Genomic DNA, 24,861 nt, shown 5'->3' on the forward strand with positions numbered 1-24,861 from the left:
AATATCCCTGGTCGGCCCGGCCCTCAGAAGGAGCAAGCCGCACACCGCTCTGGCTCACTCTATGCTGAAGTTCTGGCAGAAAGAAAAAGAAATCAAAGGCAAATGGGCTGTACAGGAACCATAGAGCATTATTGTCTGTCCAGCAATCAGAGAACGTACAGAGAGCAAATTTGGCAGTGGCCCCCATGAAGGGCTGGAAAGGATTTTACTACCTAATGGTCACTCAAGAGGACTGGGACTATACAACTGTGGATCCATATCTCTGAAAGTCGAAGTAACTGTTGAATCAACATAATGTACCGCTCGCCCTTAATGCTACAGTCAGTAAGGAGGCAACTCCAGCTGTTTCAGCCAAGGCAACTGGCAGGCTTGCTTTAATGAGATTAGGTAACGGGGTGAACAATAGCTGGAAGAGTCTTAATCCAAGAATCCATCGCTGTAATCTCTCTAGAGACTAGTCTGCTCTGCCTTCTGTGCTGCGGAAGACGGCCCATGTGGTCTCCTCGCCAAGCGCAGACTTCCCCCTTGTTCTGGGATTGTGCGTGGGCTCTGACTCTCTACCCTCCTGGATTTCTTGGTTCTTCTTGTTGTTCTTTATTTGTGCTCTTCATGTGCCCCATAGTCCCTTGTAGCTGGTTGCCAGATTGGGCACATGAGGTACTGCCATTGTTCCTTTTAGCATCTGCCACCTCTTGGGGTTCTGGGGAGAGAGAGAGAGAGAAAGAGAGAGAGAGAGAGAGAGAGAGAGAGAGAGAGAGAGAGAGAGAGAGAGAGAAGTAGAATAGATGTATTTATTTGTTAGGATCTTGTAAGACCTTGGTGTTGCCATATTTTGTAGTCTGTTCCCATTGCTGCAATAACCAGAGTGTTATCAGGGAAGAATCAATCCACTCCAGTAACCTTTGGAACCAATTTGGAGATCAAAGTAGAATTTAGATATTCAGTCTCCCACCCTGCCCCAACTCAGATAAATTTATTCCAGTTTCTGCCAAGCTGGAAAGAGGTCATTTCAGCCATCTTCATGGATAATTAGGAAATGACTGGATATCCTATATCAAAGGAATGTGCTGATGTTTCACTGGGCCTGACCACTTTAGGGCTTTGTCGATGAATTACATAGGAATCCTAGATAGAACTGTATTCGACAATATTTCAGAGTCTGTGTGGAAGTGATCTGTCCACTTACCTACACATCCCTCACCTACATGTCCCTCATCATATTTCCTTATTTCAGTGTTAAACAGAGGGTGGGCTGGAAATGAGGTAGGACTGCAGAGATGGCTCAGTGGGTAACACACTTACCACACAAGGACCTGAGTTCTGATCCCCAAACTTAACATTAAAAGGCCAGACACAGGGCTGAGGGAGATTACTCAGCAATTAAAAGCACATACTGCTCTCGCAGAGGACCTAAGTTCAGGCCTCAGCACCTGTATCGAATGGCTCCCAACCACAGGGACCTGACATCAGTGTCCTCCTCAGATGCCAGTACTACCCCCACACAGACACATTACTTTTCAAAATCAATAAAAAAATAAACCTTTTTTTAAAAAAAAGTTGGATGTGGTAATGAGCACATCTGTAGTCCCAGCATTCCAACAGAGGGGAAGTACAGACATGAGACTCCCAGGAAGCTTAAGGGCGGCCACCAGGGCAGCATACACAGTGGAGAACTCAAGAAACCCTGTTTCAGACAAGATGCGAGGCAAGGACCAGTAGCTAATCACACACACACATACACACAAACACATATACACACACACACACAATTATTTTCTAAAACCAAAACCCTCATGTTGAACCTTTTGGAGTCTTCTGAGAGAAAAACGCTTCCCTCCCTGGTTCTTATGCTGGTTCCTGCAAGGGCAGGCTGTCTGTCATAAAGCAGACTTCGCACCTCTGCCTGAGTCTCTCACACACACTTCCTCTTAGTGTTTCTCCATCATGCTTGTGATATAGCCAAGAGGCCCTAGGCAGACAGCGACACCATGCTGTATAGCCTTTCCAGCTACTGTGTCAGGAGCCAAAAACACTTCTCTCCTTTATACATCACCCAGTGCCATGGACTTGACTTCAGCAAAACAAATGGGCTATTGTAGGAGACTGTAGGTGGAGGAGACTGTAGGTGGAGGAGACTGTGGGTGGAGGAGACTGTAGGTGGAGGAGACTGTAGGTGGAGGAGACTGTAGGTGGAGGAGACTGTGGGTGGAGGAGACTGTGGGTGGAGGAGACTGTGGGTGGAGGAGACTGTAGGTGGAGGTGACTGTGGGTGGAGGTGACCGTGGGTGGAGGTGACTGTGGATGGAGGAGACTGTAGGTGGAGGTGACTGTGGGTGGAGGAGACCGTGGGTGGAGGTGACTGTGGGTGGAGGAGACTGTGGGTGGAGGAGACTGTGGGTGGAGGAGACTGTAGGTGGAGGAGACTGTGGGTGGAGGTGACTGTGGGTGGAGGTGACCGTGGGTGGAGGTGACTGTGGATGGAGGAGACTGTAGGTGGAGGAGACTGTGGTAGAGAAGACTGTAGGTGGAGGAGACTGTGGGTGGAGGTGACTGTGGGTGGAGGAGACTGTGGGTGGAGGAGACTGTAGGTGGAGGAGACTGTGGGTGGAGGAGACTGTGGATGGAGGAGACTGTGGGTGGAGGAGACTGTGGGTGGAGGAGACTGTGGGTGGAGGAGACTGTAGGTGGAGGAGACTGTGGGTGGAGGTGACTGTGGGTGGAGGTGACCGTGGGAGGAGGTGACTGTGGATGGAGGAGACTGTAGGTGGAGGAGACTGTGGTAGAGAAGACTGTAGGTGGAGGAGACTGTGGGTGGAGGTGACTGTGGGTGGAGGAGACTGTGGGTGGAGGAGACTGTAGGTGGAGGAGACTGTGGGTGGAGGAGACTGTGGGTGGAGGAGACTGTGGGTGGAGGAGACTGTGGGTGGAGGAGACTGTAGGTGGAGGAGACTGTAGGTGGAGGTGACTGTGGGTGGAGGTGACTGTGGGTGGAGGAGACTGTAGGTGGAGGAGACTGTGGTAGAGAAGACTGTAGGTGGAGGAGACTGTAGGTGGAGGAGACTGTAGGTGGAGGAGACTGTAGGTGGAGGAGACTGTGGGTGGAGGAGACTGTGGGTGGAGGAGACTGTGGGTGGAGGAGACTGTGGGTGGAGGAGACTGTGGGTGGAGGAGACTGTGGGTGGAGGAGACTGTAGGTGGAGGTGACTGTGGGTGGAGGTGACCGTGGGTGGAGGTGACTGTGGATGGAGGAGACTGTAGGTGGAGGTGACTGTGGGTGGAGGAGACTGTGGATGGAGGAGACTGTGGGTGGAGGAGACTGTAGGTGGAGGAGACTGTGGGTGGAGGAGACTGTGGGTGGAGGAGACTGTGGGTGGAGGAGACTGTGGGTGGAGGAGACTGTAGGTGGAGGAGACTGTAGGTGGAGGTGACTGTGGGTGGAGGTGACTGTGGGTGGAGGAGACTGTAGGTGGAGGAGACTGTGGTAGAGAAGACTGTAGGTGGAGGAGACTGTAGGTGGAGGAGACTGTAGGTGGAGGAGACTGTAGGTGGAGGAGACTGTGGGTGGAGGAGACTGTGGGTGGAGGAGACTGTGGGTGGAGGAGACTGTGGGTGGAGGAGACTGTGGGTGGAGGAGACTGTGGGTGGAGGAGACTGTGGGTGGAGGAGACTGTGGGTGGAGGAGACTGTGGGTGGAGGAGACTGTAGGTGGAGGAGACTGTAGGTGGAGGTGACTGTGGGTGGAGGTGACCGTGGGTGGAGGTGACTGTGGATGGAGGAGACTGTAGGTGGAGGTGACTGTGGGTGGAGGAGACTGTGGATGGAGGAGACTGTGGGTGGAGGAGACTGTGGGTGGAGGAGACTGTGGGTGGAGGAGACTGTAGGTGGAGGAGACTGTGGGTGGAGGTGACTGTGGGTGGAGGTGACCGTGGGTGGAGGTGACTGTGGATGGAGGAGACTGTAGGTGGAGGAGACTGTGGTAGAGAAGACTGTAGGTGGAGGAGACTGTGGGTGGAGGTGACTGTGGGTGGAGGAGACTGTGGGTGGAGGAGACTGTAGGTGGAGGAGACTGTGGGTGGAGGAGACTGTGGATGGAGGAGACTGTGGGTGGAGGAGACTGTGGGTGGAGGAGACTGTGGGTGGAGGAGACTGTAGGTGGAGGAGACTGTGGGTGGAGGTGACTGTGGGTGGAGGTGACCGTGGGTGGAGGTGACTGTGGATGGAGGAGACTGTAGGTGGAGGAGACTGTGGTAGAGAAGACTGTAGGTGGAGGAGACTGTGGGTGGAGGTGACTGTGGGTGGAGGAGACTGTGGGTGGAGGAGACTGTAGGTGGAGGAGACTGTGGGTGGAGGAGACTGTGGGTGGAGGAGACTGTGGGTGGAGGAGACTGTGGGTGGAGGAGACTGTAGGTGGAGGAGACTGTAGGTGGAGGTGACTGTGGGTGGAGGTGACTGTGGGTGGAGGAGACTGTAGGTGGAGGAGACTGTGGTAGAGAAGACTGTAGGTGGAGGAGACTGTAGGTGGAGGAGACTGTAGGTGGAGGAGACTGTAGGTGGAGGAGACTGTGGGTGGAGGAGACTGTGGGTGGAGGAGACTGTGGGTGGAAGAGACTGTGGGTGGAGGAGACTGTGGGTGGAGGAGACTGTGGGTGGAGGAGACTGTAGGTGGAGGAGACTGTAGGTGGAGGAGACTGTGGGTGGAGGAGACTGTGGGTGGAGGAGACTGTAGGTGGAGGAGACTGTAGGTGGAGGTGACTGTGGGTGGAGGTGACTGTGGATGGAGGAGACTGTGGATGGAGGAGACTGTGGTAGAGAAGACTGTAGGTGGAGGAGACTGTGGGTGGAGGAGACTGTGGGTGGAGGAGACTGTGGGTGGAGGAGACTGTAGGTGGAGGAGACTGTAGGTGGAGGTGACTGTGGGTGGAGGTGACTGTGGATGGAGGAGACTGTAGGTGGAGGAGACTGTGGTAGAGAAGACTGTAGGTGGAGGAGACTGTAGGTGGAGGACACTGTAGGTGGAGGAGACTGTAGATGGAGGAGACTGTAGGTGGAGGAGACTGTAGGTGGAGAAGACTGTAGGTGGAGGTGACTGTAGGTGGAGGAGACTATAGGTGGAGGCTGAGCATCCCCACCAAGCCCCAGGTAGCACTGATGCTCCAGGTCCAGGCACCAGGCCTTGGGAACCATGGTCACCGCAGCTGGGCCACCATTCAGTTGTTACTAAAGTGCGAGAACAGCCCCCAGCTGGGGGTAAGTCCATTCTGAGCTCTGACTTGCATTATCATCCCAATCTAGAAGTCAAAAGGAGGCATAGATATAAAAACAAACAAATAATGTCTATCTTCTTGACCTCAAAGAGGTAAAGTGGTTATTTATCCGTATCTTATATCTTACATGGATACTTAGGTGTTTTCTAATATGATTTTTCATTTTAATTCATATCCATTTGGTTCTGAAGACAAAATTTGTTACTGCGAAAGGATCCCTCCAGTGCACGCATGTCAGGGAGCCAAAGGTCTGGGAAGCAACTAGAGAGACCAGGAAACAAGAATAGGTGCATGCTGGGAATTCTTAGGCTTGGCCACGGGAATGTGAGGACCGACCATGCTGCTTTTCTTATTTTAATATGGCTAAGATCCCACCAAAATATTTTAAACTACACTAATGTTCTAACCTGACAAAGGGGTTGTTTTTATTATTAGTTAAGGGGATGGGCACGCTCATGTGTGGAACAGAGGACAACTTTGTGGAGTCAGTTCTTTCCTTCCAGCTTTATGTGGATTCCAAGAATAGAAGCCAAGTCTCCAGGCTTGCCCATCACGTGTCTTTTACCCCCTAAGCCATCTGGCCAATCCCTGAGGATTTATTCTGAGTTACCAAGTAGACTAGAGGTAAACTCACTGCACTCACAGTGCGCAGGCGGCTCTAATAAGCCCCCGGAGCCCTGGGAAGTTAACATTTACTTGTGAGTAAGACATCAACTCAGTGGTGCTCTTCCAGAACCTTATGTAGTATCTTTCTGGTGTAATTCTGGTTAGTGCTGGTGTGGTTATTCTCAAAACCATGCTTCCTGCCTGTGCTTTGAATAAGAACGGGCCACATAGGCTCAGATATTTGAATGCTTGGGCTGTGATACTATTTGAAGGAATTAGGAGGTGTGGCCTTGTTGGAGTTGGAATGGCCTTTTTGGATAAAGTGGGCCACTGGAGTGGGCTTTGAGGTTTCCTAGTATCTCTCTCTTCCTGCTACCTGTGGATCCAGGTGTAGAATTTCCGACCACCATGTCTGTCTGCACACCACCATGCTCCTGCCACAAGGATAATAGACTGAACCTCTGAACTGTAAGCCCGCCCAGTTAGATGCTTCCCTCTGTAAGAGCTGTCATGTCTACAGTGCCTTTCTCATATCAGCAGAGCACTAAGACACAACTTGTTGGTTCAAGAATGGATGAGCCCTTAGATTCAAACATAAGCTCCAACCATTTTTAGTGATCAATTTTTGTAATTAAAAAAAGGTACCCAAATTCCCAGCATTGAATGGCCTTTGAAAAAGTTGCTTAAAATAAATAAAGAATTAGTATAGTCATGTGTTTATATGTATACTCTAATTAACACATGTACTTGGGATAGGAGCTGTGTGTGTGTGTGTGTGTGTGTGTGTGTGTGTGTGTGTGTGTGTGTGTGTGTGTGTTGCTGTCTAATGATCTGTGCATCTGACAAGCTTGGGAACTAATGTCAGGTCACCAGCAAGTGGTTTACAGGGTCGTAAAATGGCCAGCACTTGACCTTGACCCCAAGGAGATGCTGACATCATTCAACAGGATCTGTTGGTTGAAATACTAAACAGAACAGCACTCCTGCCCTGGGAAGACACTGGCAATGAGGGGGTTGTGTCAGTGGTTAACAGGTCAAATCACACAAGGCCTGGACCACAAACCAGAGCAGTGGGCTTTATGATTTAGGCATAGAAATCTGGTGGCACAGGACAGTGGACAAGAGGAAGTAATGGTGCTGGGTGAAGAGTTGACCTTGGGCAGCATGCAGAGAGACCGATAGTGAGACTTCTGCTGTGGTCTGGATGTGAGGCCAAGGGACCCTGAATGTCTGAGGTGACTGGACAAGAAGGGAAGGAGAGGGAAACCAACATGACTGCAGGTTACAGGAGACAGTGGTAAAGAGCCTGTCCAGGGAGGAAGAAGATTGTCAGAATCTGAACCTGCATAATGGGATGATATTTTTTAAAGAAAATATCAGGAAGGGGGCTCATCAGAGGAAGATACTAGGTTTGTCACTAGAGCTGAGTTTCTATAAGGCCTATCACTGGAATAACCTTCCCAGAATTCCTTCTATGTGATGGGTATGTGTGGCAAATAGATAGTTCAGCCTGAAGAGCAGAGCTTGTCTTGAGCTGAGTCTGAGAGTAGGGGAGAAACTCGATGCCCAGGATGGGTTTCTAATAAGAAAAGACTTTTAAACTTTCTATGTGTCTGTCTTCCCACAGTGTAGCCAGGGTTGGCTCCCAGCCTGGGTCTCTTCTGGAGCCTCTCATGGCTCCCAGTGCCCAGAGTCTTCCGTCTCCATAGAGTCTTCTCTTCCAAACTTATCTATAGTGAGTCTCACACTACACCCTAGATTCCTGATCCAGCCACAACAGGCTACCGTTCCTCTGTACTGGAGAATTTTATTTCAAACCGACTCGGCCAGTGTCATTTCCCAAGAGGAAACTACAGTTGAGATTGCCCCTACTATGTTAGCCTGTGGACAAGTCTGTGATGATGGTCTACATTGGTGACTGATGTGGGAGGGCCCAGGCTGCTGTCAGCAGTGCCACTCCTAAGCTGGTAGTCCTGGGTGCGGTGAGAAAGCAGGCTGAGCAGGTCGTAAGGAACAAACCAGTGAGCAGCACTCCTCCATGGCCTCCGTATCAGCTGCGTTAAGGTTGCTATCCTATTTTAAGTTCCTGCCCTGACTTTCCTCAGTGATTGTGGGCTGTGATATGGAACTGTAGGCTGAAATAAACCTTTTCCTTCCCAAGTGGCTTTCAGTCATGGTATCTTATCACAGCAATAGAAATCCAAACTAAGTATACCCTCCAGCATACTCTGGCCACCCTGTCCCAAATACCCTTCCTGTTGTTCTGCCTGACAGTTCTCTTGCTGCAGAGCCAAGCTCAAATACCACCCCTGCCCAAGGTCCTCTGTCCTCCATGGAAATGAGACCAGCCTCTCGCTTCATGTCGTACTGGTGCCAGGTGGCTTGGGGCCTCCCACCGTCCCTGGCCTTGCCTTTTCTTTACTGTTAGCCCCACTACTTTGCTTGGCTTCTTTTCTGACTTAAGCCACAGCCCGGTTCCATCTCGTGCACTATTTGAAGTTGACCCACACACACTCTCCTAAGACATTAAGGAACTGAAGAAAATTTGGAGTCAGAATAAATCAAATGTTCTGACATCTTAAAGAATGATAATTAGCCATACTTAGCTACAATTTAGCAGTGAGATAAGAACAAAGCCATGGTGTTTCCCTTTATTTGAGCCCTTGCAACCTGTGATCAAGGAGCGCCCGAAGGACCCCAGCCTTCTTGCTCAAGACCCTCTGATTTCCAGTCCAAGTGTGACTGGTTCGTTGCAGAACACACACGTTTGAATCTGTCCAAAGATAGAACACCAAAGCAAATCTGAAAAGATGGGTTGGCAGGTCTGTGTATCTGTTTAATGAGAACCATCCTTTGGGTGTTCCATCACACTGGACGCGGTCTGTTCAGATGTATCTGACTTTTGTAACAACAGAAGTTGTACTCAGCTTTGCACATGTCAGATGATTTATTCCTGATGAAAGGAGTGGTGGTTAGCATTAGGATTCTTTTTTTTTTTTTCATTTGTGTGTTTGCTCACATACATTTTCATGTATTTGTGTGTTTGTGTGTGCATGTGTATGCATGTGTATGTGTTCACATGTTTATGTGTGTGTGCATGTGTGTGCATGTGTATGTGCATGTGTGTGTGTGCATGTGTATATGTGCACATCTGCATGTGTGTGTGCATGTGTATGTGCACATGTGCATGTATGTAGGCCAGCAACTGACAGTGGCTATCTTATTCACTCCAGTTCTTCTTTTGAAAGAGGATCTCTGACTAGACTTAGAGATCACCAGGTCAGCTTAAGTATCTGGCCGAGAAGCTTCAAGAATCTGCCTGTCTCTGTCCCTTCGGCCCAGGCCACAGTTTGGGTTACAGATATGTGCCACCAGGCCAGCTTTTGTGTAGGTTCTAAGAATCTGAGTAGAGATTAGGAATCTCTACTGCTCTTGCAGAGGATCCAGGTTTGTTTCTAAGTTTGGCAGGAGCACACGTGTATCAGACAGCTCACAAATGCCTGTAACTGAAGCTACAGGGGACTCGTCACCCCTTTTAGCCTCCCTGGGCATCTTCAAACACATAGTATACACTCACATAGATACACATGAATACATATGAATAAGACAAAAATTGAGGAAAAAAAGAAACTTGGGGTTGAAAACTAAGGTTTCTGTTGTCAACAGAGGAAACAAATATTCAGATCACATCGACCTATTTCCTGAGTGGCCCCACCTTTTTAATTTTGTTGTGGGAACAAGTGGTCTGGTCATTATCAACACTGGGCATTAAGAGTGTGGGAACGGGGGTACATGGAAAGGCTCAGTCCAGAAGCATTTGTTCTGCAAGCATGAGGATCTGGCTTTGGCCCTTAGCATTCATATAAATAAGCCAGGCATAGTGGCTCATGTTGTAATCCCATTGTTAGGGAGGCAGAGACATGGAGATCCCTGACCACCTAATTATACCTAGTCTAACTGGCAAGCTCTAGAGCAGACTCCACCTCAAAAAACAAGATAGACACACGTGGGAGGGAGCCCAGGGTGGCAGTTCAGGCCTGCAACCCCAGCCTTGGCACTGAGGCAAGAGGATCACAATTTCCAAGCCAGCCCAAGTCATATAGTGAGACTGTCTCTAAAACGGGGAGGCGGCAGAGTCAGGAGATAGAATGAAGGGCGTACGCATCAGGTCTTACATGCAGAAGCTATTTCTATAGGAATCACAGAGGTGGCCACTGCTAGGACACAGACTTTAGGCCAGAAGCACTCCCATTACCAGCTTCTAACCCTGGAATAATCCCAGTATGGAGCAGAGTGAGAACTCCCTCACAGTAACAGGCTTGAGGCTGCCTCCGAGCTCTGTCTTCACTGAGGCCACCCACCTGCCATAACCGGAGCCACCTGTACCTTTTCTGAGTGCAGGCCTGGAGCTATTCATAGGCATCCGATGTGTGGCAGCAGCTGCTCTCTCTCTGCACAGCCAGCTGGGGCTCGGCCTGGAGCAGTGCCAGAAGCCAGCCAGGCCACTTAGAACCATGGCCATCTTGCTAAAAGTCTGGTAGGTTCTTTTCAATTTGTTGGTACTGCATGATAGGAGGAGTGTGCTGGGGAAAGCCATCAATGGTAGAAAAGACTCCAGATCCCTGGGCCTTATGTCCCAGGGCAGCTGCCGTAACTTCCTCCTGTGACATATGTCAGATGCTTCCTGAATGGACTTCTGGGATTCCAAAGAATGACCTCTTCCTCCATGTTGCCATTCCCAGCCAACAAAACCTTAGCCAGAAACCTCAGTTCAGAGCTTTTGATGCTATAAGTACAATTTTAGAGAGAAGCTGACAAAAGGAGGGTGTACCAAATACTGCAGGAGTATTTCTGCTTCTGCTCTGTCCTGTGTATTTACACTGTTAAACATTTGCACTTTAATGAATATACATGTATATGTCACAATGAATTTTAAGTGATAACAAAAGGTTAAAACCAGGCACTGGGCATGGTGGCACACTGGGCATGGGGAGACAGGAGGATCTCTGTGAGTTCAAGGTGAGTCACAGCAAGTAGCGGGCCAACCAGGGCTACATAGAGGGAGCCTGCCTCAAAAATGAAGTGAGCAAAATGGGAACCAAATGTCTTCCTTCTCCCACATTAACCTATGTCTAGCTCCTGTCCCAAGAGCTGACAGATGTGCAACTGCTGTTGTAGTTTTGTGTGCATTTATATACATACATACGTATATGTGCATAAAGATCTGTAGAGTTTCATTGAAAAGTAATACTCAAACAGGTCATTTCTGTTTTAATTTTTTTAATATCACTTAAAAATCACTAGATTGGAGCATGGGTCAGTGAGCAAAATGCTCTCCACACAAGCACGATCCTCAGATGCTACACAGAAACATGGTGTGGCCCAGTCAGAATGGCTAAGATCAAAAACTCAGGAGAAAACAGGTACTGGCAAGGATGTGGAGAAAGAGGAACACTCCTCCACTGCTGGTGGGATTGCAAGCTGGTACAACCACTCTGGAAATCTGTCTGGCGGTTCCTCAGAAAACTAGGTATGATACTACAGGAGGACCCCGCTATACCATTCCTGGGCATATACCCAGAGGATTCCCTGGCATGTAATAAGGACACATGCTCCAATATGTTCATAGCAGCCCTATTCATAATAGCCAGAAGCTGAAAAGAACCCAGATGTCCCTCAATGGAGGAATGGATACAGAAAATGTGGTATATTTATGCTATGGAATACTACTCAGCTATTAAAAACAATGAATTCATGAAATTCTTAGGCAAATGGGTAGAACTAGAGAATGTCATCCTGAGTGAGGCAACCCAGTCACAAAAGAACACATATGAAATGTACTCACTGATAAACGGATATTAGCCCAGAAGCTCAGAATACCCAAGAAACAATTCACATATCAAATGATTCCCAAGAAGAAGGAAGGAAAGGCCCCTGGTCCTGGAAAGGCTCAGTGCAGCAGTGTAGGGGAATACCAAGATAGGGAAATGGGAAGGGGATGATTGTGGAACAGGGGGAGGGAAGAGGGCTTATGGGACTTTCAGGGAGGGGGATCCGGGAACGGGGATATCATTTGAAATGTAAATAAAGAATATATCCAATAAAAAAAGAAAACATGTTATTGTAATTAACTAAATGAGAATCTAATATAATTATTAGTTTGACAATCTATTAACTTGCATTACTTAATTATCCTAAACAGTATGTAATAGAAGCTATTAAAAGAACTGGGATTAAACCTTGTATTCCTAAATGAGTTGCATAGGCACAATGCCTAAGAGTAACAAAAAAAATTCAAGTTTTGTATCAATATACAAAGATTTATACCAATGAAAACCTTAAGCCTATATCAATATATAAATTCTGTACCAATGTAAGAAAATATAAAAAACAATTCTGCATCAAAATAATAATTAAAAAAGAAACCTGGTGTGGCAACATATGCCTGTACCCCAGTGTGCCTACAGTGAGATGGGGGGCAGAGACATGGAAATCTCTAGGAGCCCATGGGACAGAGAGCCTGGTGCATACAGTGGTGATGAGATCCTATGGAAACAAAGTAGAAGGTGGGACTGACAGCCCAGCCTGTTCTCTGACCTCCACAGGTACAGTATGCCACCTACAAGCACATGCATGCACACACATGCATTAACACATCATATATACTTGTGCACATTTTTAAAATGATCATGGAGTTCTTTCCTATACCCAGACTCTCCTCTCCTTCACTTAGGGGCATTGGAGCTTCCATTGTATATATATTGGCATTATAATTTACTTATGCATTCTTTTACTGATAGACATTAGGATCTTTTGTATACCTAGAGAGCAGGAATATATTGTTCAAGTATTCTTCCAGAAGTAGACCTCTGGGGCCAAAGTACACATGGGGTTTTAACAGTGAGATTGCTGTCCAATGTGGCAGAGCCAAGTTACATCCACATCAACTGCATTATGGGTACTTGCTTACTTTGTACCTGACAATATTGGTAATATAGAACTTTTTTAGTGTTGGCCCGATACAACACTTCATTTGTTTGTGGAATATGTGGACTTGGCTCTCTGTGAATGGCCTGTTTGTTATTCCTGCCCTTTTCCTTTATTTTTTCCTCTCCAGCATTCTTATGTTCAGCAAATAACTATATGGTTAGCAGAGTGCTGTGCCCTCAAGCTGTCCTGTGGGTAAACGAACATCAGGGGCTTGGCCTGTTTGTAGCTTAGTGAGAGACAAACAGATGATAGCCATGCAGGGAGGCTCTGTATGTCTTAGAGCACAGGAGGGAAGAAATGGGCTGGGCTGGACAGAAGACACTCCAGAGGAAACCAGCATTTAAGGCATGAGTAAGATTTAGAGGTTGCTGGTAGTGGGGGTGCTGGCCTTTAATCCTAGCATTCAGAGGCAGAGCAGGCAGATCTGTGTTCAAGGTTAGACTGGTCTACAGATCGGGTTCCAAGACAGCCAAGAGTATGCAAAGAAATCCTCTCTGCTCTCCTTCCCCTGCCCCCTCTCTTCTCTCTCTCTCTCTCTCTCTCTCTCTCTCTCTCTCTCTCTCTCACACACACACACACACACACACACACACACACACACACACACACACACACACACACGGGGACACTTTAGATGAAAGAAGAGCATTGTGGAAGTCAGTTGTGAATAAGATGAGCTGATTCCCAGGAGCAGACTTAGTAACATGGAAGTGTTAGTGACAATCACTTTAATTTCTTTCCATGAACTTTTGGACAGAAGCTAAAGGACACCTTGTCTGGACCTTCAGAGAAATGAGCTGTGTGAGTGTGTTTGTTTGTTTAGTTGTTTGTTTTTGTATTTGTGTGTCTTAAGAATGTTCTTTTTAATGTGTTTTCACACAAGCATCATGTGGGCGTTGCCAGAGAGGTAAGAAGAGGGAGCTAGAGTTACAGGTGGTTATGAGTCACCCAGTATGAGTGCTGGCAACAGAACCAAGTCCTCAGGAAGAAGCAAGTCCTGTTAACTGCCAAGCCACCTCTCCAAATGTGACAAATGTGCCTCTATTCTAAAGATTTACTCTTTTTTTGTTTTGTGTGAGTGGGTGTTTTGCCTGCACGAATGTCTGTGCACCATGTACAATACTGCAGTGTACCTGCAGAGGTCAGAAGAAGGCACTGCATCCCCTGGAACTGAAGATGTAGATGATTGTGAGCCACCATGTGGGTGCTGGGAATTGAACCCTGGTCCTCTGCCAGAATAGCACGTGTTCTTAACTTCTGAGCCAGCTCTCCTGCCCCCTAAGTGTTCTTCTTAGTCTAATTTTTTTTTTCAGATAGTCCATGCTAGCTTCAAATTCACCAGATGACCAAGGATGACTTTGAAATTCTGATCCTCTTCTATCTATTCCCAAGTTCAGAGATGCCAAGCGTGAGTCACCCACACCCAGTTTTATACAGTGTTAGGGGCAGAACTGAGGGCTTCTTGCCATGTAAGCCATCCAGATCCACCAACAAGCTGTCCAGATCCTCTACCTCTGAGAATGAATTTTTAAGATGCTGAATCTGTTCTTCCTTATTCCTGTCTATTCCAGTCAGGCCGGAGTGTGCAGGGGAAAATGCCTAAGTGTGGAGACTCCTCTGTCACTCCGTGAAGCTTCTGCCTATGAGGGCCTAGTCTCTGGGAAAGACAGCTATGGATATGTAAGATAGTCCATGGGTGTCACCTTTATTAAACCTGGGTGATGGATAATTGGAGTGGGTGTTATACTGTCCTATCTAATTTTGTTTATAGCTAAATTTTCCATAATGGAATTTTAAGAGATTAAATTGATTTATTCTGTAAAGATATGGAGGCACAAAGATATGGAAGCCTGCTATGTTTATGACATTTTAAATGTAGACTTCTTTTTTATCATCTGTATTAATTTCTTAGAATAACTTTGTACTTATTCTTTGACAGTTCCACACATGAATCCTGAATCTTGACGATATCCACCCCAACACTCCCCCACCACTAACTGGAGACAGTCCTCAACATGTCCCCTCCCACCTTCATGTCCCCCTCCTGTTGTGGCTAACTGATTGAATCCAGTTAGTGTTGCCTGCTAGACTGTTGGCTGTCCTTGTTGGCTTCGTCTTGTTCAGGAGACCATGGCCACTTTGAGTGCGTGAGAGCGGTGGTCAAGTCATGTCCAGAAGACAGCACTTCCCAGCACCCTCCCCATCCCCTGGCCCTGACATTCGTTCTGCCTCTTTCCCCAGGATGTGGCTGAGCCTTGGGGGTTTGATGCACATGTCTGGTTTAGGGCTAGGTGCTCAACAACCACTTACTCTCAGCACTCTGACCAGCTGTGAGCCTCTGCACAGCTATCCACTGCAGAAACAGGTTTCTCTAGCCAAGGCAGCAGTAACCTTGAATACAAACAAACTTATCAGAAGGCAGTCTAGCAACATATGTGAACATGGAGACATCTTTAAGCCCAGTGTACCACCGTCATGTACCCTTCCAGATGCCAGATGTTTCTGAAAACTCCCAATATGGACACCACCATTCACCTTCTCTTTAGTTCAATGCCTTCCTTACCCTTCTTCTCTCCCTTCCTGACTGGGATCACAAGTCCTCAAGAACTTGAGCCAGTCACTTCAGGTTCCGGAAGCAGTGTGTTGTTACTCGAGGCAGAAAGGGTTTATTTTGTCTCACAGTGTCAGGAGAGTCATGTGGCAGGATGGGGCAGCAGCTGTTTACATGTTAGCTGTAATCAGGAACCAAAAAGAAATGAACAAGAAGTGGAACTCAGCTATAAGCCCTCAAGACCCACCCCCCAGTGACCTACTTCCTCCAGTAAGGCTCCACCTACTAAAGGTTCCACAACCTTCCCAAACAGTACCACCATCTGGAGTCCAAGTGTTCAGTACATGAGTCTGTGGTGAACACCACATTCAAACCACAACTTGGAATGCCTGAAAATTGAGGCTAGCAACAGCTGCCTAGCAACACCAGGACGATTACAGCTGACTGCATCTACATAGTCTCCAGCACGGCCCACAGAGGCTAGGGAGATGGCCCAGTGATTAAGACACTTTCCATACAGGCATGAGGACCAAAGTTTAGATCTTCAGGACTCAGAGAAATTCTGGGTGAGAATGTAGAGCAGTCTGTGGAGATAGAAGCTGCAGAACAAACTAGCCACACTAGTCATATCCAAAAATATGAGACCCTGCCTCAGTGGACAGACAAGATTGAAAATGATCCAAGCTTACATACACACACACACACACACACACACACACATTTGCACATATAAACACACAGCATGTGCACATGCACGAAAATAAAGCCCAGTCAGGAAGGGGATAAAGAAGAATGAAAATGACCAGAAAGACTAGAAAGTTGTATAGCCCTCTTGGCTTTGCCATTGTTGGTAGGTACAGTCAGAATTAGAAGAAAGGCTTTGCCACTGTTGGTAAGGAGACAGTCAGAATTAATGCTATCCTTCAAGGAGAAAGACAAACAGTAAAACTGTTATAAAGATCTAGATTCATCAGTGACACTCACCTCACTGCTGAGGAATGGTGGGCAATGGGTGAGAGCAGGGACTGATCAGAGCTTACAAGTCTCCTATAAGAAAGAGGTGCCCTACCAACAAAGAACATACACAGCCTGGACCTGGGCCCCATGCACATATGTAGCAGACGTACACATGCAGGTACATACGGTCTTCGTGCAGGTCTCCCAACAACTGGCAGGGGCTGTTCCTAAATCTGTTGCCTGCCTGTGGATCCCGTTTCCCTAACTGCTCTGCCTTGTCTGGCCTCAGTTGGAGAGGATGTGCCTAGTCCTGCAATGGCTGGCTATGCAAGTGGGGGGCTGGGAGGGAAAACCAACGGAGCCTCCCTGATCTCAGAGAAGGGGAAGGGGTTTAGGGGGACTTGTGAGGGAGAACCAGGAGGGAAGGTGGGCCAGTAGTTGGGATGTAAAGTTATTTAATTAATTAATTAATTTAATTAATGGGGGGAAAAAAAGGCATCCCTTTGAGCTCCTGCTATCTGAGGCCCTGAGATAATGTTGGCCCAATGTTAACATGCCTTCTTATTTTATAAGAAAAGCCAAGACTCTCAAAATTTTTAAGTGATGTCTCCCAATTCTTAAATGTATGCTTCATTATATTAAAACCAAAACAAAAAAGCAAGCAAAAACATTACAAGAGCTGAACTGGGCCAAAACCATCACGTGGGCTGGAGTGTAGACGCCCCTCACCTCAGCGATGACACACAGCATAGATTGGTTTCTCTCTCCCACGCCCTTTTCATCCCTTGCTGGCTTTCCCCTCTGTTTTGCATCCTTTTCTCCCTCAGCCACTCCCACCCATCCTTCATTTTTCTTCCAAGTTCACGTGGAGGGGAATGGTTGAGGTGAGAGAGTGGTCAAGCCAAAGGCGGTGTGCTTTTAAACCATACGTGCCCTGGGGCTGTTAGCTGGATGACTCGGGTATTCAGATTGCTTCTTTGTGCACTAGAGAAACGGGTTCATTTGTTTCCACAGCCTTGCGAAGTCGCTCTGGCCGATCTATCATCAATGGGAACTGGGCAATCGATCGCCCTGGGAAGTACGAGGGCGGAGGCACAATGTTCACCTACAAGCGACCCAACGAGATCTCCAGCACCGCTGGGGAGTCCTTCTTGGCTGAAGGTCCTACTAATGAGATCTTGGATGTCTATGTGAGTTTGGGGGTTTGGGGGGTGCCCTCTGAGTTTGGGCTTCTATCACTTCCAAGGAATACACTTTGAATAAGTAAAACAAAGTCATTTGCGTGAAGCATGTCTGGGGGGCTCCTTCCAGTGCTTGGCATTGATCTTTGACATTTACCCCTGAATGTACGAGGCTCACAGAAACCATAAACTCTACCAGGTGCTCTATTACCCTCAGAGTTTATGGACCCCGTAAAACCAATTTTACTTGTTGAACCGAATCAGAGGCAAACAAATCCCCTGTTTCATGAGGCCTGGAGCTCCTCCAGGCTCTTTCCTCCCGATGCTAATTTGGCATGTTTTCTTTTACGGCAAAAGAAAGAAAATGCCAAGTGCAGAGCAGCACACAGGCACAACCCTGTCAACCCTGTCAAGGCAAATGGAGAAGGCACACGCCAGATGACCCCGATGAGACAGTGAAGCTTTAGTTGCACGCGCGGGCATGCACACACACACACACGCACATACACAAGGCTGTGGTTACTCTACCTGAAGCCAGAATATTCAGTTGGCCAAGAGTCGTCTTTAATGGTCTTTTTAAAAAGAAACTACTAGAGAGGCCTGAGGCACTCAGTCTATAAAGTCTTACAGGCAGGAGAACCTGAGTTCCAGCCTCAGCACCCACGTAAAAGATGGGTGTGGTGACCCTTGTCTGTCATCCCAGAACTGTGGAAGCAGAGACTGGAGGATCCCTGGGACTCATTGACTGGCCAGCCCAGTGAGAGACTTTATCTTAAACAGCATGGTGTTCTGACACCCAAGGTTGACCTCTGACCTCCACTAGAGGTCACACACATGACATCCACACATACTAAGCCACTAGAATCCAGTCTTCTGAAAAGATGCAGAACTAAAGGATGCCAAGAAACAAAAGCTTAAGATAAATACACAGATACTTACTGTACCCAAAGCCACAGTGGTCTCTAATATTGGCTTTGTCAGAGCTTTAGAAATAGTATCTCCAGCTCTAGGGTTCTGGTCTGTTCCTCTTAAGGGATAGTAGATTGGAAGTTACAAAAGAAGCCCTGTTTTAGTTAATTCAGGGTGTTTTTGTAAGTCATCCAGTTGGTTGGTTGGCTCTGGGTAAGTCTGAATGGCATCAGAGGTGAAGGCTTTGCCTGTGAAAGGCCTCCTGTGGGTGGTCCAGGAGACGTGGCCAACAATAACCCCATAAACAGCATAAGGCATTCAGTAGCAGAATCTAGTATGGCTCCTCACAGAAAAGAAGCACAGGAGAGGGCAGAAGGAGAAACAGAGTTTGTGCAGAGGGGATGACAGGGCTGGGGTAGACAGCCAGGATCTGCAGTCACACAGCAGTGCCCCTTGAGATCCCATGCTCAGCACCAGTTTCTCAGCATGGATGAGCTGGTCTTAGCTTGTGGTGTGAGGAGCCGTGTGCCTCTCACATCTGGATGAGTGATGGGAAAGAAACACATTTCACCAGTGGGAAGAAAGCAAGAGGGGGTGGCGTGAGTGGGCAATGCAGGCGTGACTCATGGGTGAGTGCAGGGCTACAGGACCTCAAGAACCAATCAGAACTCTCCCCCTCTCCTCCTGATGAAGAAATTAAAACAAGAGATTTGGAGGCTGGCTCTGGGTTGCACAGCTGGTGGGCAAGAACCACTTTACAGAGCAGAAATACCAACAAGACAGTGTCCCCTCACTTGGCTCCCAATTAAATGGTAGATTTGGATGCTGTTGCTCTAATCTACTTCTAAACAGCTGAGAGCACAGGACAAGCTGGTAGACAGGGACGATTCTGTTGGCCTTGCTCAATCATCATGGGCCTCCGTCCCAGACCTCTGCAGCCCGCAGCTTCCGGCTCGCCATCCTGCTTCCTTGTGGTCTTTATTGTTGGCTTGCTTGCTTGTTTTCACTGTTGCTCCATCAGAGAATATGACCCGGGAAAACTTACATTTTCATATGTGGTTTTGTTGTTATTGTTGTTGTTGTTGTTTGGGGGATTTTTTGTTTTATTTCATTTTTTGGATTTTGTTGTTGTTCATTTGGGTTTTTTTGTTGTTGTTGTTGTTGGTTGGTTGGGTTTTTTGTGTTATTTGGGGGTTTTTGTTGTTGTTTTGTTTTGTTTTGTTGGCCTGGTTTTGGTTTTCCACTCTATTTCATTATAGTTCTGAGGCTTCCTGTGGTGAAAATGAGTGAGACCAGGCAGCCTACAGGGAGAGGACTGAGGACTGGGGCTGACTTGAGCCAGCGAGCCTTACTGGCCTAGTCGGGAAGGACCCTTACAGTTCCAGGCTAGCCCTGCTCAGGAGATCTGGACCTTGTTTGCTGACTGTGCTCAGCCTAGCACTCAAACAGGTTCCTCTTCAGTGTAAAGGTCTTGGGAGCTTTTCGAGGTCAATGATTCAGGCCCTGGCTGAGTATGGCTGCAGCCACAGGTCTGCCCACTGCAGATCCTGTCCAATTCGGACCTTATAAAACCTTAACTTCATAAAATCTTCACCATTCACCCACTTTCCTTCTGATTCATATGCACATGAAGTCTTGAATTCTTCCAAGAGCAACGTACAAGAAGCCGCCGGAAGCAGCCTCCTCTAACGTGTGTGCCTTGGTTCATTGCTGTAACTTGCACTTGAACTACAGTCCCACTTACGTCATTGAGACGACCACAGCCATCGGGAGGGGATGTGTGCATGCAGGCTATGATAACACTGATTTTGTGTCCTCAGATGATACACCAGCAGCCCAACCCAGGAGTCCACTATGAGTACGTGATCATGGGGAACAATGCCATCAGCCCACAGGTGCCACCGCACCGGAGACCCGGTAAAGTCCCTTGTTTTGCCACCAAGCATGCTGGGTCACTTTCTCTTAAAGCTCTCTCTCTCTCTCTCTCTCTCTCTCTCTCTCTCTCTCTCTCTCTCTCTCCCCTGTGGACACATATTTCAAGTCAGTGGACTTGGTATGAGAACATGTTTCTCTGTTTCAGCCTCACTGATGAGTTATTTCATTCACTTGATGCTAATCCACAGATAGACATCCTGACCCCACATCTGAGATGATTACATTGGCTTCCTATGGCTGCTGTAGCAAATGGCCTTCCAACCAGTCGCTTAGAACAAGATGCGGGTAGCAGTCTTGGAGTTCTGAAGGTCAGCGGTCTCAAAAGGGTTTCATGAGGCCAAGACCCAAGGTGCTCCAAGCAGAATCCATTTCACTCTGGTTTTGGCTTCTAGAAACCTCAGCCTCCATGGCTTCTGACTTCTTCCTCACCCCCAAAGCCAACCTGCTGACTCCTGCCTGCCCATCTAAAACTGCTCCAAAAATAGGATCAGGACTATGTACCCAGTGAGGAAAGGACCAGGGTTCAGGTCTCCAGAATCAACTTAATTGCCAGGTGAACATGACAGCCCACCTGCAGTTCCAGGGCTCAGAAGGCTGAGGCAGAGGATCCCAGGACAGGCAGGCTGGCTACGGTGGCTGCAGCAGTGTGCTCTGGGCTTAGCTGAGAGACCCCGCCTTAGATATGGTAGAGAGAACTGAAGGAAGACTTGCTATCAACCTCTGACCTCTACATACATGGGTACATGCACTCTAACACATGTGCATTCACATACATGTGGGCACATATACACATACAGAGAAGAAAATAATAATAACACAAATTAAAACAAAACAAAATAAAAAAGTATCTGCTTTTAAGTCCTCCCAGATGGAATGTCTCTTACCAGTGCAATGAATCTCTGCCTTGCCCCTTTTTACTAAAAACAATACAGCATTTCTGCAGTTAATTTGAGCATTTGTCTACATGTGAAATACCATTGTTTTCAGTTAGTCAGTTCAAAACCAATTGAACATTACACTCTCCTGAAGTCGGCAGAGCATCCCATCTCAGTCAACCCAGAGGCTACAGACACCTGATGGGTGACCATGCACACACATGCTTGCAGCTTAAGGAAAGGCCCTGGGATCTGGTAGGGGCTAAAGCGACATGTGGATCCTGTCTCTCTGCACTGACTGCTGATGTGCTCATAGGAGCAGCCCCATGGAACCTCCCAGCTTCTGCTGGGAACAAAAGTAGAGGGTGAGATTGAGAGCTGACCCCCAATCCCACCCCAGACATGGTAAGATTCCAAGGACATTATGTGGTCCATGCTGGGTCCTTGGTGCTCAGGAAATGCAAAGCCTCAGGCCATTGGAATGTCGCTGTCTAAAAAGGCTTTCTCTGCTGTGCCCTTGCCCTGTCCACCACTAATGCTTGTGGGAACTCTGCTTTATCCTTCCTGAGAACCCAGGCTTGCACGATACTAAGGGAGGGTACCCCTCAAACCAAACAGCTTTCATTTATCTGTTAAAATGAAAATAAGAAAGAACTTCCAGGAACATAGCTACCTTTCAGACTTGGAGAGAGCCCCCATATCTCAAAAGTGGCCTGCCCCTTGCTGGGCAGTGGTGGCACACACCTGTAATCCCAGCACTCTGAGAGGCAGAGGCAGACAGATTTCTGAGTTCAAGGCCAGCCTGGTCTACAGAGTGAGTTCCAGGATAGCCAGGGCTATACAGAAAAACCCTGTCTCGAAAAAACCAAATTCAAAAAAAAAAAAAAAAAAAGTGGCCTGCCGCATCTCTCTCTCTCATGTGTGTGTCCGCATGTGCACAAAGCCAAGTCGATGCATTGTTGTTCAGCAAACAACACACCAGTCATGCTGCTGAGTTGGAGCACATGTCTGCTGCATCCTTTTTTATTCTATTTCATAGCTGTGCTATGATGTCATTTAATTTTTACGGTCAGTACACATTGAAGTCTGTTTCTTGCTATGGCATAGAATATTTTAGTAACCATATTTTTTATGCACAGCTTTAAGTAGAAGAATGAGACCATGTATAGGATAAATATCCTAAAAATGGCATAAGTGGGTCAAAGAGTATGTGCATTTAAAATTTAGAGTGCTGGTGCCAGCCTGCTCTACAAAAGCTGGCATCTGTGTGTAAGCTCACTCATACTCAAAGAAGTGGATATTAGCTTCCAGCAGAGGACCTCAGGATGTGAGCTTCCAAACTCTTCACTCTTTTCATGAGGTAGAAAAAAACTGAGGGTCTCCTGGTCCGTGTCTTCACAGGTGATATGTCCATTATGAGTGAAGCTGAGAGAGGGTTTTTATGGCTTTTGGCTATTTGTATGTATGTTGGGGAGAGGCTATCTTCCCATGGTCTTTGACAATTCCTTATGGATTTTTTTCTACAGATTTTTTTTATATGTATGAGTAGTTTGCTGTGTGCCACATGTGTTACCTGAAATCCCAGGAGGCCAGAAGTGGTTGTTGGGTTTCCTGGGACTGGAGTTATAGATGGTTGGGAGCCACCATATGGGTCTGGGAATTAAATCTGGGTGTTCTACAAGAGCAGTAAGTCCTCTCAACCAGTGAGCCACATCTCTAGCCCCTTATTATTGATTTTAATAATGTTTTAAATATGAGAGAGATGAGTATTTCCTAAACTATCACTGTTATTTCAGATGAGCTCCTACTGCATCCTGCCCAGTGGCAAAGATCTTTCCTCTTTCTTCCTTTTTCAACACAAAGTGCAAAGGCATCTCACCTCTGTGTGTGTGCTGCCTCTCCTAGGAGAACCTTTCAATGGGCAGTTGGAAACGGAAGACAGAGGCCAGGAGGACAGAGAAGAGAGGGAGAAGAACCAGGAGAAGGAAGACTCACACGTCGAGGCCCCTGAGGTATTCACATCAGAATCCACGCAGACCTTCCCAGTCAGGCATCCAGAGAGATTCCCTTCCCACCGACCAGACAACTTGGTGCCCCCAGCCCCACAACCCCCCAGGCGAAGCCGAGACCACAACTGGAAGCAGCTGGGAACAACAGAATGTTCCACCACCTGTGGGAAAGGTAAGCCTGTGTGGAAATCCCAAGCCAGGCAAGCTTGGGATCCCAAGCCAGGCAAGCCAAATAAGGGCGGGCCCAGCAGATGAGACAGCCCCTCACCAACTTGAACCACCTGAGAGATGGATTGTTCATGTGACAGACTGGATTAGAGGTTCCCAAGATAACGCCCAGAGACACCCGCCCAAACTTTGGTGCACAGATGTTTACAATGGCATTCCCAGGCCACAGGCTAGCACCCCAGGGGTCACGCGCTGGAACTGTGTAAACCAGGGCATCGAGCACACAGAAACAGCTGACAGTCACTGTCACACTAGGCCTTCATGACTCAAGATCTCAAGTGTAGGAAACACTCAGGCAGAGTGTTACCATGCCCCAAGGTTGTGTCCCAGAAGCTACTCAACAAAGACAGGCAATTAAAAAGATACAGAGTCGGGTGGTGGGGATGCATGGATCTCTGAGTTTAAGACCAGCCTGGTCTACACAGTGATTCCAGGATAGCCAAAAGAAACCATCTCTCAAAAAATCACAGCAAAACAATAACAACAAAAGAGCCAGCAGAGATCTTCTGAGTTGAGAATTCCCCATGGCTATGCTGTAGTCAATAATCAGAGAATATACACACATACTCCAGAGTCTAAAAATTGAGAAATCGGGTGTATAGATGGCTGGTGTGAATGTCATGATCTAAAAGGTTTCAGGTGAACAACACGCCTGGGGTCTTGGCGTTTCGCTGCAAGCTTTCATCTTCCTCCCTTCCCTTTTGTACTCTCCTGATAAAAATGTTAACCCCGGGTTCATTCAGCCCTAGCCCAGTCAGCCAGGACCACTAGAGAAAAGCCCCTACCCTAACAAGGTCACATCTGTCAACTGTTGCAAGAAGGGAGCCCAGTGTGTCACAGGCAGCAGGCAGCCTCTCTCCGAGGAAAAGGCAGACGGTCTAGGACTGAGGAGAAAGGTGGTGTTTCAGTGAATTTAGATAAAATGGTGTTTTGATAGGCTCAAAACAAAGCATGTCTGCAGGTTTATATCGAGGGTGACATGCATGAAGGGGTTCATATCAGGTCTACACTGTAACACAGATCCAGGGCCCTTCCCTTGGCAACTCCTAAGTCAGGAAATCCGTGTCTGGAAACCCTTGCATGACTGCTCTACCCCATGGTCTGGAAGTTGACTCTGCCTCTGTTTCAAGGTGACTAACAGTCCTCCTTGCAAGGAAACACCCATTAACTTCAGTCAATATGCTTTTTTTTAAGATTTACTTATTTTATGTGTATGAGACACTATAGCTTTCTTGAGCCACACCAGAAGAGGGCATCAGATCCCATTACAGGTGGTTGTGAGCCACTATGTGGTTGCTGGGAATTGAACTCAGACCTCTGGAAAAGCAGTTGGTGCTCTTAACTGCAGAGACATTG

At 47.6% G+C, this 24,861-nt stretch overlaps 1 protein-coding gene across 1 annotated transcript in view; it reads left to right on the forward strand.

Annotated features, from left to right (window-relative positions):
* Positions 1-24,861, forward strand: part of Thsd4 (thrombospondin type 1 domain containing 4) — a 593,810-nt gene that overhangs the window by 535,258 nt on the left and 33,691 nt on the right. Inside the window, exons 9-11 of the mRNA XM_052188134.1 lie at positions 17,383-17,558; positions 20,279-20,375; positions 23,174-23,449. Of these exons, the coding sequence (XP_052044094.1) occupies positions 17,383-17,558; positions 20,279-20,375; positions 23,174-23,449 (549 nt within the window). The remainder of the gene's footprint in view (positions 1-17,382; positions 17,559-20,278; positions 20,376-23,173; positions 23,450-24,861) is intronic.

This window comes from Apodemus sylvaticus, chromosome 7, assembly GCF_947179515.1.
Source record: "Apodemus sylvaticus chromosome 7, mApoSyl1.1, whole genome shotgun sequence".
NCBI lineage: Eukaryota > Metazoa > Chordata > Mammalia > Rodentia > Muridae > Apodemus > Apodemus sylvaticus.